General features: G+C 43.3%; 1 protein-coding gene across 3 annotated transcripts in view; it reads right to left on the bottom strand.

Moving 5' to 3' along the window:
- DOCK2 (dedicator of cytokinesis 2) overlaps positions 1-16168 on the bottom strand; it is a 1177826-nt gene that overhangs the window by 556894 nt on the left and 604764 nt on the right. For all 3 annotated transcript variants that reach the window (XM_044280877.1, XM_044280878.1, XM_044280879.1), the window contains one exon: positions 11960-12055. In XM_044280877.1, coding sequence (XP_044136812.1) covers positions 11960-12055 — 96 coding nt within the window. The remainder of the gene's footprint in view (positions 1-11959; positions 12056-16168) is intronic.

Below are 16168 nucleotides of genomic sequence, written 5' to 3'. Positions count from 1 at the left end.
TGGGTACTGTAGACTCTTCCAGATCTTGACTATGCTCATTTAATCATGACATTCTGTGCAGCGAACCATTTTGTTATCCAGGGTGGGCACTGGCATCACTCTACTCACTCTGTGTGTATTGGGGTTTGTAGTCAGTGAAACTTTTTTGTACTTTGCAAAAGTTAACCTTCCATCTTGCTTTCTGTTTAGCTGCTAAGTTGCTGATCAACACTTCTATTTATTCTCAGAACTTTATTCAATGCTTTTCCCTGAGCTTACCTAGGGAAGGTGCGTGTTCCTATCTGATTGCCCATGTACCGAACTTCTGTCTGACAATGGACTCTGCCACCTTAGCCTGTTTCTCGTATTGACATTGCTACCCGTCCAAACTTGAACTTGTTTCTTGGATACATTTATATTCAACCTATCTCCTGACTAATAATAATGCCTGACACCCTGGTGCTTCGCATTGATGTCTCTGACCCCTCCCTGTAGGTCAGCTGCTAACTACATTGGGACTATATCAAGGGTTAGCGACCTGGCGGCTCTCTAGACCATATCCTTGCATAAAGGTTAAAGGGTGAAAACCAGGGGACGCCAGCATAACAATCTTAGAGTTAGAGTTAGCCAAAGTCAAATCGGTTAGTTGGTAGAGTGGGTCTACACCCACTGCCCGTTACACATCTAACTTCCCAACAGATGCCCTTAATATAATGTGCTGCAGTCCATTCTTTTAATGGCTCTTAGAAATCCCTTCTCCAATAGGCCTCATGCACATGACCGTATTTTGGTTCTGCATCTAATCTGCATTTATTTAGCAGGTCACACGCGGGTCCCATTAATTTCTATAGGTTCTCCAAAAATTCTGACAGCACACGGATACCATCCATATGCTGTCCGTATCCACGTGACCATGGAGGAGGGAATCAACCACCATGGCTACAAGTGGTAGTACTACCACCACTACCACCACCATAATTCTAGAAAACATTCTGTTGCTAATGCTACACTTATTTTGCAAATTTGAGATTCTTGGCAAATATATTTTGTGCAAAATTCTTTTTATATCGAACCTCACACTAAATACTACCTGTTATGTGCCATAATGGCCCCCATAAAATTCAGGGAGTGCAGATTCCACATGCATGCTGGGTCTACTCTGCTTTTTACAATTTTTGAAGCTATAACAACCTCCATTAAATCCAGGGATGCAGGTACCAACATGCATGCTGAGCCCACTCTATACTTATAAATACAATGAGAGCAGGCTACAGCTTTGGACTTACTCGAATTAAATAACATTAAATAATGTTTGAAAAAGGCAGACATTTTGCTGAAAGGCGTGACAGTATGAAAGATATGTGACGCCAACCCTGAAACATGTGCACCAACCAGCAGGTATATTGCAGTGCCTACTGACTACGGCTACATTACTCAAATTAAAATCAGCCTATGGGGCAGACAGGCTGGTCAGGGGTGCAAGACTAACTGGAGTCAGCCACACCTCCAGCTGCAGTACAATTGCATAAAAGGGGGCCAGTCAGCACATCCCAATGTGCAGGTGCACGCTGCCATGGCTAGAAAGACAATGCAACAGCACTCTGCAAACACAAATAAAGTACAATAATGCCATCACCACCACAGCTACTGTATCCATTTCAATCAGGTCCTCCGCCAGAACCTCCTCCTCCTCATGGCAGTCCAAATGCTTCCTGTTTTTGCAAAACACTTTAACAAGAAGACAATATTGAGCATTTTCCATAGGACCCAGGGTGTTGTTGTCTCTTCTTAGGAAAAAAAAACAAGGCATCCCATTAGGAGGCATCATTGAAAACAGATGATGTAAATGAAAGGCTTCCCTCAGACATCATCATCATCCTGATGTGACTGAGATGATGAGTGAGCCATCCAGTCCACAATGTTGTCCTCTTTCTCCACAATAATAATCTGTCACCTAACAGAATCAAGAGCAAGCTGTGGCCTGCTTCTAGTACTGGCTAGACAGCTAATGTTGACTGTGCTGCCATTGCATGCAGTACTACAGCCACCCACAATCTCACTTGCGAATGGTGTGGCACGGGTCTTTCATTTTTCATTACCCTAGCCATCCCTATGCTGTCATTTACCAGAAATTTTATTTTGAAGCATATTTAAACAATGACAAGTCACAGGTTTGGTACATGTATGGCGCTGGATCGATGTGTAAACATGGCGCCCGCTCGCCCGTGCAGCGGGCGTCATGGCCGGCAGATCTCTGCTGTTTCAAACAGCAGACATCTGCGGCTAATTACTGTGATCAGCAATAATGGCAATTGCGGTAATTAAATGCTTTAGATGTCGTGACCAAGTGAGATCACGGCATCTAAATGCACAAAAACCCAGAAACACTTACTACCGATGCCCCGTGTGGCCAAATGGGGTATCGGAACTTGCGCCGAACACTTTCAGCCTTGCTGATGAGGCTGAAAGTGTTCATGCTGCAATTCTTATTTTGTCCACCAGATATTTTGGCAGCCCAGGATAAGAAATTAGCAAAACCGAGTTTAAATGGTACTTTGAAAATCCCTGATAGACCAAAATAAAAAATTTAAAAACATAATTTATAGGCTCATATATGAGCCACAAAACTATCACAAAAAAATGATGGAGGGACCTGGTACAGGCTGGGTCTGAACAGATTCCTGTTGCTGTAATCTTTCCCCTAATTCCTGTACAATTTGCTCAAGGTTATGGACCTGGAGCAGTGAGCACTCACATCGGGTCCACAATGTAGGTGGGCCTGTGATTCTGTCACGGATGGGGGTAGGGAAGCGTGCACCCCTGACTGCCACCCACGCCTCTGCCACTACCTACTTGCACGATCCGTCCTAGGTAACGGAGCGCAACTAGACGGCAGTCTCTAACTTAAGTAAGTGCATGGGAAAACAAGAGACAGGACAAACAGAACACAAAGCATGTGAAACTAGCCGAAGTCAAATACCAGGAAGTCAAATCAGAACAAGGGAGCAACAAGAGTGAGTCCAAACACAAGCCGGATGTCAGTACCAGGAGATCATGACAAATAACAGGAGAGGAGCAGAAGCGAGGTCAAACGAGCAGAGCTGGGGTCAGGATTCAGGAACACAATGCCAGGAATACAGGAGTTTATGAAGACCTTAATCACAGGCAATCTGTGGCCAGCAGGCTGCCTGTTTAAAGGGAACCTGTCATGTGGATATTTGATTATAATCTAACTAATTATCTACAATCATTAACTACTAAAAAGTACCTTAGATATATTCACTTACTGGTGTGACAGATGGTTACCTCATAATATACACACAAAGATGCCGCATGCCAATGAGCTGATTCGAATCCGGTGTGATGTCATTGAGTCCAGCATATATTTAATTCAGAGCTATAGCCACTCCCCTGCCCACCTGCTGCTGATTCCTATGGAAACAAACTGTCATTCAGCAGCAGGTGGGCAGGGAGAGTCAGGAGCTCATGAATATTCATGCCTCATCATTATCAAGTGAAGCTTTTCAGTAAAAGATGTTGGCAGATTTACTGGGTCAATTAAAGAAAGTGACCCAGCATTTTGCTAAGAGAATCAGTCACTTATTTATGTTGCCCTTAGTTAGGACACCATAAAACTGGTGACAGGTTCCCTTTAAATAGGCCTGGCTGGTGAGTCATATGACGTGACCAGCGTCACATGACTCACAGCAGCCCAACTCAGCCAAGCAAAGATCATCATTATCGGCGCTCGGCTTCCCTGCTGCTCGCCTGCTGCCATGGAGACGAGGACACAGGCTACGTCCTTGCCCCTCTCTTCGTGCAGGTTGCCGGCGGTGCTGCGAAGGAAGCACGCGCCACCTGCCCCTTGTTACAATAGTGCAATGTAACTTCTCCGATGAACGGAAATGAAGACTATATATATATATATTTGATTAAAGTTAAGATGCATTCTTTTTCCTATTACTACACCCCAAAAAAAGAAATATAACAATCACAATAAACCGCAGAATGGCTAATGGGACGTACGTATCTTTCCTATTACCATAATACAGTAATGTGGCAGTAAATGGCAGTAGTACAATGTAACTTCACTGCAGAACGGCAATTATGACATATATTTTTTTCCTTTTTTTTTTCTATTTATACACCCTCAAATAAAGTAAAGCAATGTAAAATTAACGCAGAACAGCTAATAGGACGTACGGATGTTTCCTATAAATACACCCCGTAAATGGCTATATCACACAGAACTTGATAGTGATGTATCATATAGTGCAAACAACCTAAAAGCAGCAGTATAACTACAATTTGGATCCCCAATTAGTGCAGCAATGTTTAATAGAATCGCTCCTATTACCCAGGCTGTACATTTTACTATTGCACCCTGTTCTCCTTTAATAGTGTAGACGATGCCTCCATATACTTTCACCACACCTTGACTAATCTATCCCTGAACTTGTAAATCATTCTTTCAGCACAATGAAATCTTTCCTAGCACTGTCCCTAGCACCTGCTGACGTCTCTATCTGCACTAAGCACACTGGAAAATGGCTGAATCCAAGATGGCAGAGGCTATTTATAGGGCTGTGACATCACAGGGACTGGCTGGCTGCTAATTAGCTGCATGCATGCTATTGTGGTGATGCCTTGTTCCCAGAGTTGTTTGCTCCATGTCCTAACAAGTGCAGCAGCCATTTTAGGCAAAACATGAATGTGTAAACCCAGTCTAAGGCTGCATGTACACGACCATATGTGTTTTGCTGTGCGCGAATTGCAAATCTGCAAAAAAAAAAAAAAATGGATGCCATCCGTATGCCATCCGTTTTTTTTGGGGGGGGCGGATCCATTGTAACAATGCCTAAAACGGACAAGAATAGGACATTTTCAATTTTTTTCTGCGGGGCTACGGAACGGACATACTGATGTGGAGAGCACACGGTGTGCTGTCCACATTTTTTGAGTATCCATTGAAATGAATGGGTCCGCATCCTGTCCGCAAAAAAAAATGAACGGACAAGGAAGCAAACAACGTTCGTGTGCATGTAGCCTAAGGCTATGTCCACACATGAATGAAATGCAGCGAATATGCTGTTGAGGATTCTTGTAATGTAAATCCACAGTGTTGCACAGTGACAGCAAAGTGGATGAGATTTTGAGAAATCAACAAGGCCAAAAGGAAGGGGAGCAGTTACATGGTAAAACTTAACTTTTAATATATTAAAAAAATACTTACAAACATATATAGACAAACAGGTGCAGGACCTAAATTAGTGTGCCACCTAGAAAGCAGCGACACATCAGGCTAGGTGCATACCACCCGGGGCCTAAACACACACCAACCTAGGTGCATGCAGCCCAGGGCATAAGGTCCCTGAATCCAAGTCCCATAAATAGATGCTGAGACAGTAGCGACACCATGTAAAAATATGGAATGGTCTTACCGGTTTAGTTGAGAACCTCACTATTCACAAGGTGTGGCCCCGTCCGGAACCTCACCCTGATCAAGGATCCCTATCAAGCCCTCCACAAAGTGTCCAGAGGCTAAACTGGGTGCCCAATCAGGGTAATGGAGTGGTACATGAGAATAAAATTGGCCACAAAGCGTTTCATCAAATGAACATATCGAAAGACTGCTGTATATACTAGAAAGTCCCCATGAATCATCAGGGGACACAGGGCTTAGTATTAACCGAATCCTAATTGTCTATCTGCCAAAATGAGGGGGGGGCTCTTATGGCAAAGCCCCACAAAATAGGGCAAGCCAGAGTACTACTGCAGTGAGGCGTATGGCATTGTTCCACAGTATTACCTGCAAGAAATATATAAACATATGGGCAACCCATTAGAAAAAAGATCCCACACAGCCTACACTAATAGTGAGTGAAGGATGGTACTCGCAATACTCCGGGAGAGGCGTGTAACAGATGTCCAGGGTCGTGGGCACTGGAGTTCACAGTGCCCCACTAACAAACGTAGGTCTGACAGGCGCCGTATGGCGCGTTGTATTTGAAAGAAGGGGAGGAGAGCTGGCCCCTGTGCGTGTGCTCGGAGCGACGCCGGCCCACGTGACCACGCTAAATCACATGATTGGGTCAGCGGAGGTACGGCGCTCAGCTCCAGTGTGCAGTTGCATGCGGCCTGGCGGCGCCAGGACTGTCAACATCAGGCGCAGCCTCAGTGATGTGTAGACGTAGCCAGGTCACTGAGGTATGCGTACCCATACCTATTAGTGGAATCCTAAGGCTGCAGGTAGGGGGGTGGAGCTGTTGGGATGAAAAGTCAAACTCCACAGCTACTAAACTGCCACCCTAAGATACTGGAAGAGACATTAGTAAAAGCCCACCAGTACACGAAAAAGGGACATTATTGGCAAGGGTCAAAAACGTGCCTACCAGAATAGGGAAGTAATCTTAAACCAGACCATAGTGACTAATAATAAAGTGATGGACATATGTCGCTAGTCCAAAGATATGATGGGGGAGCTAAACAGTGATGGGGATTCATAAGTGCAATTGTACATTTAGACCATAGCGGTGGGAGGTGTTAAGTTTAAAAACCCACCAGCACTCTTTTTGAAGGATGTGTCTATCCCAATCTCCCCAGCATTGCGATTTTTTACGCACTCGATGCCCATAAGAGTAATAGCTGACACAAGGCCCCCCCATGTGCAGTAAGGACATGTCTTGCTACTGGGGTGTCCCTCTCATTACGTATATCCACGATATGTTCACTCATCCGCTTACGAAACTCGCTTCGGGTTTTTCCCACATAGTGCTTCCCGCACTCGTAGGTGAGGAGATAGATTACCCCCACGGTATGGCAATTAATGAAATTGTGTGGGTATTTCCTACAGAGTCCATTGTAAAGGATTTGCCTTGGACCAACAATACAGAGAGACTGCAGTGGCCACATTTGTAGCAGCCTATGGTCATTCTGTCTAGCCATGTCTGTTGTCTTACAGGGGGGCTAAAGTGGCTGTGCACAAGTTGGTCTCTTAGATTAGTACCTCTTCTAAATGTCACTGAGGGATACGGACTAAGTACCTCAACCAAATCTGGGTCCCTCAATAGGGTATCCCAATTGCCGCCCAAAATGCCCTTTACTCGGGTTGCTCCTGAACTATATGACTCATATAGTTTTCTGTGAGTCATTCTCAGGGTGCGTCGTTAGGTATAAAAGAGCAGTCTGTGTCTGTCCCAGGGCCCTTTGGTAGGCTTGTCTCAGTGTCCTGTCAGGATAGCCGCATTCACGAAACCGCCTTCTCATTTCATCTGCCTTGCGCTTAAACTCACTTTGTTCGGAACAACTTTGTCTCAATCGCACGTATTGTCCAAATGGAATCCCCCATTTTAATTGGGCAGGGTGACAGCTGTCCCACCTAAGCAGGGAGTTTGTTGCCGTTGGTTTCCGATAGATGGTGGTCCGCAGCCCACCAACGTCATCCCTATAAATGGAAATATCCAAGAAAGGAAGGTGGTTCTTCATAATGTTACAGGTAAATCTAAGATCAATTGCGTTACTATTAAGCTCGCAAACCCACCTTGCAAAATCCCCTTCGGTCCCGCCCCACAGAATTAAAATATCATCAATGTAGCGGGACCAAAGGGCAATGTGCTCAGTATACCAACTGGGCACGTCCCCAAACACAACTGTCTCCTCCCACCAGCCCAGGAGCAAATTAGCATAGGATGGCGCGCATGAGCTGCCCATAGTGGTGTCCCTGAGCTGGTGGTATGTCCGGCCATCAAATAGGAAAAAATTCCTAGTTAGGGCAAATTATAGTAATTCGAGGACAAAGTCGTTGTGTGCGCTGAGATTGCAGACGCTTCCAGGCCCTTATTGTGGGGGATTGAAGAGTAGAGTGCCTCAACGTCAATTGACTCCAGGAAGAAATCCGGTTCTATACAAATGTGCTCCAATTTCATCAATAAATCAGCAGTATCCCTAACATATGAGGGCAAAGATTGTACAAACGGACAGAGTAGATGTTCCACATAGATGCCAATATTTTGTGAGAGACTCCCCACCCCTGAAACGATGGGGCATCCCCTAACAGGTAGGGTCTCCTTGTGGACCTTCGGCAAACAATAAAAGGTTGCTACCACTGGATGGGAGGGGTATAGAAACTCAAATTAATCACGAATGATAAGTTGGTCAGTCTTAGCCCTTGTTGTTAATATCTGTCGTAACTCACTCTGGTATCTCACGGTCGGGTCACTGGGTAGCACCTCATAACCCTGTCTGTCGTTAAGGATAGCTAGGCACATTTTCTTGTATGCCTAAGTGTCCATAATGAAGACGTTCCCCCCTTTGTCAGAGGGTTTGATGGTTATGTTTTTGTCGCCTTCTAATGACTCAAGTGCATGTCTCTCTTCCTTACTACAATTAAAGCTAATAGAGGAGGAATCAAGAGTATAGAGTTCTGCAATGGTCTGTTTTACAAAAACGTCAATACATGAGACCTCCCCTAGCGGAGGCATTTTGGTGCTATTCTTCTTCAGGTCCGTAAAAGTTAATGGGCATAGTGTCCAAATTGTACAATAAGTGGACATCACCAAGGATCTCCACCAGTATGCCCAGATTGTGACTCTCTTTGTGGTCTTTAAGCTTGAAGTGCTTGTGCCACCTCTGCTTCCGGGCAAACAGGTGGAGATCCTTGGCCCAACGAAACAGATCAAACCTCGTAGTTGGAATGAATGAGAGACCACGTCTAAGTAACTTATTCTCTATTTCAGTCAAGGGATGGGAGGACAGATTGATAAATAATTTATCGTCAACTAATGTTGTTGCATGGTCGATGGTTGAGAGTTTCGGCTCTGCAGCGGATAGTGTGTCTCTTGGTCTAAAAAAGATGATGAGGATGAGGGCTGGATAGGGGGAACACATTGTGGTTCGTTAGAAAATTGATTTGTGTTGAATCGGGCTCCCCGTCTCCTAGATCTATAATCCCCACCACCACAGCCCATATTCCTGGGGTATTTATCCCACACGCCTCGCTGCAGTAGTACTCTGTCTTGCCCTATTTTGTGGGACTGTGCCATAAGCACCCACCCACCTCTTTTGGCAGATAGACAATTAGGATCCGGTTAATACTAAGCCCCATGTCCCCTGATGATTCATGGGGCCTTTCTAGTTTATACAGCAGTCTTTCGATATGTTCATTTGATGAAACGCGTTGAAACATGCAAACATATTGTGGCCAATTTTATTCTCATGTACCACTCCATTACCCTGATCGGGCACCCAGTTTAGCCTCTGGACACTTTGTGGAGGGCTTGATAGGGATCCTTGATCAGGGTGAGGTTCCGGACGGGGCCACCTCTTGCGGGGCATGGACCCCATGTTAGGTCACTAGGGCTGAATAGGTCAAGTAGGGTGTAATAGGGACAGTTTCTCTCTTTCTCGAGGCCTCCCTACTGCTACAATTGCCTGCACCACTGTCTGGACATCTGGTACCGAGAAGCCCACAGGGAGTGACCATTTTACTGCCGACATTCCACACCTTGTGAATAGTGAGATTCTCAACTAAACTGGTAATACTATTTCATGTTTTTACATGGTGTCCCTACCGTCCCAGAATCTATTTATGGGACTTGGATTCAGGGACCTTATGCCCTGGGCTGCATGCACCTAGGTTGGCGTGTGTTTAGGCCCCGGGTGGTATGCACCTAGCCTGGTGTGTCGCTGCTTTCTAGGTGGCACACTAATTTAGGTCCTGCACCTGTTTGTCTATATATGTTTGTAAGGGGTATTTTAACTCCCGGTTATGGGAGTATTTTTTTAATATATTAAAAGTTACGTTTTACCATGTAACTGCTCCCCTTCCTTTTGACCTTGTTGACTATCTTTGAGCAGTATCCAGGAAGACGTGTATATGCACTTACTTTTCCTGGTGAGACAACTTATTTAATTTTAAGAAATCGCATTCACAAGCTGCTTTAAAAAAATGCAGCATAAATTGACCTGCCATTCAGGTTTAAAATCTGCAGCATATCAAGTTAGGTTGCGGACCTCCACCACAGATTTCACCCTTTGCAATAGAGAGAGTGAATTCCTCAGACATTTCAGTGACAAAAGAAAACATGTAATATGTGCAGTTTTAGATATGGAACTGCAGCAAAAACAGTAGTGGATTTGTGTTATTTTCATCCACATGTGGACATACCTTGAAGCTACATTCAGACATTTTAATAAATAAGTGCACCATGTAGCTGCTAAGTGTGCCTCACATGTTGTAGAATTTTCCACCACAAAATCCGTATCATAAAGACAGAGGCGGACTGGGAACCTAAAGTGACCCTGGAAAAAATACTAAAAGTGGCCCCATTTTGTAGTTGATGGAGGGGAGGGCCACCCCAACAGAGCCAAATACCACAGTCCATCACAAAATACTGCCAGCAGTACAAAATACATCCCCCAAAAACTTCCACTGGCTGGCCATGAGGAAGGCCTAGATGGCCCTCTGGGCATTGGCCCACTGGGAAATTTCCTTGTAAGGTCTATGGCCAATCTACCCCTGCATAAAGACTTTCTCTGTTGATTTCATATAGCTGAATGTCACCATTAATCTCAATGGAGATGTAATCTGCACAGAAATCCGCAACATAATTCACAAAGAAAAATACTTTTCCGCTGTGAAAAATTCTGCAACAAAATCCACAGCATATAATACAGTTACTGTATTGACCTATTAGTTCTGTGGTTGAGCTCCATAATATGGCACTAATGTTATGCTACATAAGTAGATTTGCATACCTCCATGTGCCGCTTTATTCATACAGCAGTACACAGACTGGGAATAAAAAATCCTTTGGTGTGAATGCATGCATGCATCTGTGCGAGTGGCTCCCATTCAGGCATACTCAAGATGTCATTGTATTACATGGATGGTAATTCATCTAAAGTTCACCACATAATAGTATTTTTCATCTACAGCTGATTTTACCATGTGTGCTGCCCAGGGGCAAACTGGGAACTTAAAGTGGCACTGCAAAAAAACTAAAATGGCGCGATGTTGTAGGCAGATCCAAATTGACAGAAGGCTATATTAGTAATGCAGCACAATATACTGCCCTCGCAAAACAAATACACAGTGCAGCGCAATATACTTCCCCAGCAGAACAAATACACAGTGCAGTGCAATATACTGCCCAAGCAAAACAAATACACAGTGCAGCACACAATATACTGCCCCAGCAGAACAAATACACCACAGTGCAGCAAAACATATTGCCGCAGCAGAACAAATACACCACAGTGCAGCCCAATATACTGCCCCAGCAGAACAAATACACAGTGCAGCACACAATTTACTGCCCAATATAATATATCATTATTGAATGCAGGAGGGCACTGTCTTCTGCCAGCCAGGTATGTAACTACCAGATGCGTCTAGCATTAATTACTGCTGAGAGCATCAGATTGTTATGTACCTGACCGTCGGCCCCTGGGCATTGTCCCACTGGCAAATTTCCCTATAGGGTCTATGGCCAATCTGCCCCTGGTGCTGCCCCAATCACTGCGTTTTGAGGTAGAGAAAAGCTCTTTAAGCAGGAGGAAACATATCAAATAATAATATTCAATTTTGTAGATTATTATAAAATTTAAATAATGCTTAAAAACTACTGAATGTAACACAAAGTTTCAATAATTTATCAGTATCAGCTACCAGTCCTGTGTATTGCCAGGACCGATAACAATAGGTGTTTATTCATTGAAATGGGTAACTTGGAGTAGGGAGGGGGGGAATTTACATAGTTGACCATAAAGGTATTCAAGCAGCAAGATCCCCCTCCTTCATCATCTGCTAGTATATATACTGCAGTACACAGTGTGTAAGCGCAAGGTACAGGAAGGGAGGCATGGTGCAAATCCGTCACATTAATTCAGATATATAAAAAATAAAGGTAGTCAGGGCATATAAATACATTCAGGCAGAACATAAACAATCCATCACTATGCTTAAGTCTGAAATACTCACAGTTAGCTCTTGCTCTCGCCCCATCATTATGACTGTCTTGTTAACTGTTCGCAAAAGTTGTTCAGTTATCTCTTGAATGTGAAAGTAGATTGAATTCTGATAAAAGGAAAACTGCAATTAATAATTTATTTGACAGTAAAAGATTTACAAATCTAACATGTTCTAGCATACAATTTATAGATACATGCCTGTTACACAGCATCCCAGTACTGAGACACATGATGGTCAAAGTCGTAATGTGACATTTGCTTTGGAGTTTTGGAGCAGCCCCTCTGCTCTGATTGAAAGCTGCAGCATCCAACCAGGAGACCACTACATATGTAATTTATAGCAAAGGGGAGTGGCCATGAAACAGCTCCATGCAGAGTGCACGTTACGGTGAAGATCAGTCTCAGGGCACTTGCAGGAGCAGAATAAGGTCTCTTTCACACAAGCGAGTTTTCCGCGCTGGACCAATGAGTGAAGTAATCACATAGCACCCGCACTGAATCCTGACCCATTCACTTTAGTGGCTCTATGCACATGAGAGTTGTTTTTCACGCATTGCAGTATGGACGCAATGCGTTTTTCACTGATGGTTGCTAGGAGATTGTTTGTGAATCTTGTTTTTTTTTTCACGTGCTTGAAAAACTGAAACACTGAACGCAATTGCAATCAAAGCTGACTGGACTTGCTCGCAAAATGGTGCGATTTTCACTGAACGCATCGAGACACATTCGTTCGTGTGAAATTGGCCTCATATTCACAACTTCACCGTATAATAAAAACTTTACAAAAGGTATATTTCTGCTCCCTTTAACCTGGTAGATGTCTTTAAAATAGGCACCAGCTCAGGACACCTGTTGCCAGAGTAAATAATCAAAGGCAACTCCAATTACGGAATTCTAGCTGCTCAAATTCCATGATCAACTGCGACCACAGCAACTGAGTGGTCATTTCATGGGAGCAGGATGCTTTTGGTGACTGAACACCACCATGTGACAGGAGAGGAGGGAATATGTGCTAAAAATAAATTTAAACATATTTTTTAAAAAATAAACATTTTTATCACTTCATTTTACAAATAAAAATAAATTAGTGATAAAAAATAAACATAATTGGCATCACAACATCTGAAAATGCCCAGATTATTACAATATAAAAAATATACATCCCATATATTAAATAAATAAAATAAAATAAATATATCACTGTACTGACTTGCCGAATACATTTGAAGGTGTTGTTTCACTTCAGCAAATGGCATGTAGAGAAAGTTAATGCAAGGTGTTCTGCCCAGCAGGGTTAGAAAATGATTCTAGTTCATTCTACCAGAGCCTTGGTAATTCTGAAGTGTTTAATGTGGTTATAGCGCCATCTAGCGGTGTTAAGTTGTATTACACTTTGTTTTTCCTGTTACAAAGACTGCTGCATTATGGGTGGTTCAAAGCATTGTGGGAGTGCAAAGCATCCTGGGAAAGAGAAGTCTCCAGCCACCAGGACACTTCAGCATAGCTGTCCTTCTGCATATCTTCTTTTCAAACTCCACCATCCTTTTAAAAGCATATCTACCTTTGTTTCAGGGATATTATGTTATGCAGAGCTGTTCAGTCACTTGAAATTGTTACTCAGGGAGTTGGTACTACTGTTAGCTAGACATGTAATCTTATGTTAGGCAGCCATTTTAGCATGTTCTTCAGTGTTAATGCAAATGTTATAGTACATGCTATCTATACTTTATACTCATACATGCTATTTGTATTCTTGTAGTTTTACCAAAAAATCATGTTTTGTCAATCAACAATCCTGTCTTACCAATAAACAATTGAGACTATAAAGAACAGTCCATTTATTTGGAAGACAGGAATTGGTTTATGCTGAATGTTGGACTGCACACTGTGTGAACGTGTATGAAGACAAGACACTTACTAATGTATTGTGATTGTTCATATTGCCTCCTTTGCTCGCTTGATTCACTTTTCAGTCTAATTATCCACTGCTCGTGATCCAGCAACAGTGGCCGTGCCAGCACACTATTGGAAAATGTGCCGAAATCTCTGCTCATGGTGGGACCATGGAAGCGTGCATAAACATGCATGTGCAGAAGCTCTCATCCTGGCTACCTCAGATATGCACTGCAGAGTACCTCTGGAAACTAGCAGATGTAAAAATGAATGTGATGGAATGTGATGTAAAAATGAATGACTATAGGTAATAGATGGCATTCACTTGACTTTTTAGCTCACATAGGGATAGAGATACATTTAATTTATTAAAGGTTAGGCACATCTTAATGAATTAATAATAATAATGATTTATTGCATCTTACTCCATTGCATAAAAAAATATAAAGTTTTGTTTTGCTTTTTTCCCTTTTTTTTGTGGCTGGTGTATTATTTTTTGTGCAGAATACTCTGGTACAATAAAAAAAAATGTTTATTGCAAAATGTAAAAAAATAGAAAGTTTGTTCCCTGAGGCTGCCAGCACAGGGAAGGAAGACAATGCCGACACTGCGCATGCGCTAGTTCGTGCATCGCGAGATTACGGCGCTCTAGCTTTGTGACGTCGGGGAGCAAGGAGGGGATTTGGAGGATGCGGGTGGTGCTGGGCTCCTTCACGCTAGACTCATCACAGGGACAGGACTCATCTAAGGTTAATTTGCATATTTATCCAATCGTTTTTTTGACACAATAAAAGCACAGAGAGCTATGGGGACTGGGTATTGCGGATGTGCTAGCGGCGATCTAGCAGCCCATGTCCTCAGCTCTATACCAAAAATCCAGGTGACAGGTTCCCTTTAAAATTCTTAAATGGTAATTGCACTTTTATGGGACAAGCTTCTTTTCTTAAATAGTTTCCAGTCTGTAAATTGTTGTAAATATTATTACTATGACCCCCAATGCACAGACTTTTAGAGACCAGTTAGTGACTTTTTTGAACACCATAGGTGTAAGTGACATTTTTAAGCCGCGCAACCCCCCGCCCCCCTACACACACACACACTTTCTGAAAAATGAGGGAGTAGTGGGGTTGGACTCCAGTTTACTGGCTTGAATGATAACTGAAATCTACTCCATCTACTCCATGAATTTATGACAAGACCTGTGCTGTGACGCAGAACATATCAGACTGGAGTAAAAAATGCCGGTCTTTGTAAATTTTAAAGCAAAATTCATACAATGATTATCTCTAAAGGAGTATAATTAGACAACAACCAAAATATAATTATTGTGCTGAGTGTACCTATATTATAGTTACTTTAAAACATAACTTTTATTTTATCAATATTTTAGAATATATGACACTTATAGTGAAACAATGTTTGTATCACACTGCTTCTTTGAGGATAGTGTCAGGCGTGACCAGAGGATACCGATATTTCTTTTGGCAGCGGTTTTCTCGTGTATAGGGTCGCTCTTGGAACAGGTTTTCAAATAGGCTATTATACCTGGGCTTTATCCCTATCCTTACTAGTTGTGGTAAGTGGGGAAAACCCTATTTGGCTGTATTCCGGGCACTCACCCTTAAAAGGGCGACCCACAACCGCTGGAACCTCGGATCTAACACTAAATCACCCTGGCAACTAATATTCCTCTAGTCTGTCCTAGTCTGTCTGACGCGTTTCACCACTAGGGGTAGTGGTTCTTCAGGGACAAGAAGACAAGAGCGACGGGGCACCTAATGCAGTGGCAGCGCTCCCGCACGCAAATCAAGGCAGTGGCAATTGTTAGATGTAAGTGTGTCTCTTTTATGGCGTCCTAGCTCCTCCCATTTAATTGGTTCACCTATGGGCTCTTTGCTGGGTGTCCTACTTTCATCGCCCCCCCCCCCCCCCCCCCGATCACGTCATATCTTCTGGACAGACGCAGGCTGATTGGGCTTCTCAAAGGTTACTTACCCTGTCAGCAGCGTTCTGCCCGAAACCGGAAGTGACGTCGGTGGGCGGCGGCTTAGTTACTATGGGCATCTGAAGCCGCGTCCCCCGGCAGGTCCTGGCAGCTCACAAGTAAAGGAATATCCTTTCTTGTTTCTGTGGGCACCGATTTGAGAATTGGGCAATCCTTTCTATATATCTTGGGTAATCCAAAAGGTATAGAAGCGGTTTTTGTTATTGGATTATATTCCAACATATATAGATCTTCAGAAGATTATATTAAAGGATGCTAAGGTCCTTGCAGGTCACAATAAGGGGATTTATATTGAAGGATACTAAGGTCCTTGCAGGTCAC

Source organism: Bufo gargarizans, chromosome 2 (genome assembly GCF_014858855.1).
Source record: "Bufo gargarizans isolate SCDJY-AF-19 chromosome 2, ASM1485885v1, whole genome shotgun sequence".
NCBI classification, from domain to species: Eukaryota; Metazoa; Chordata; class Amphibia; order Anura; family Bufonidae; genus Bufo; species Bufo gargarizans.
Note: the sequence above shows the minus strand (reverse complement) of the source record. Positions and strands in the feature narration are given on the sequence as shown.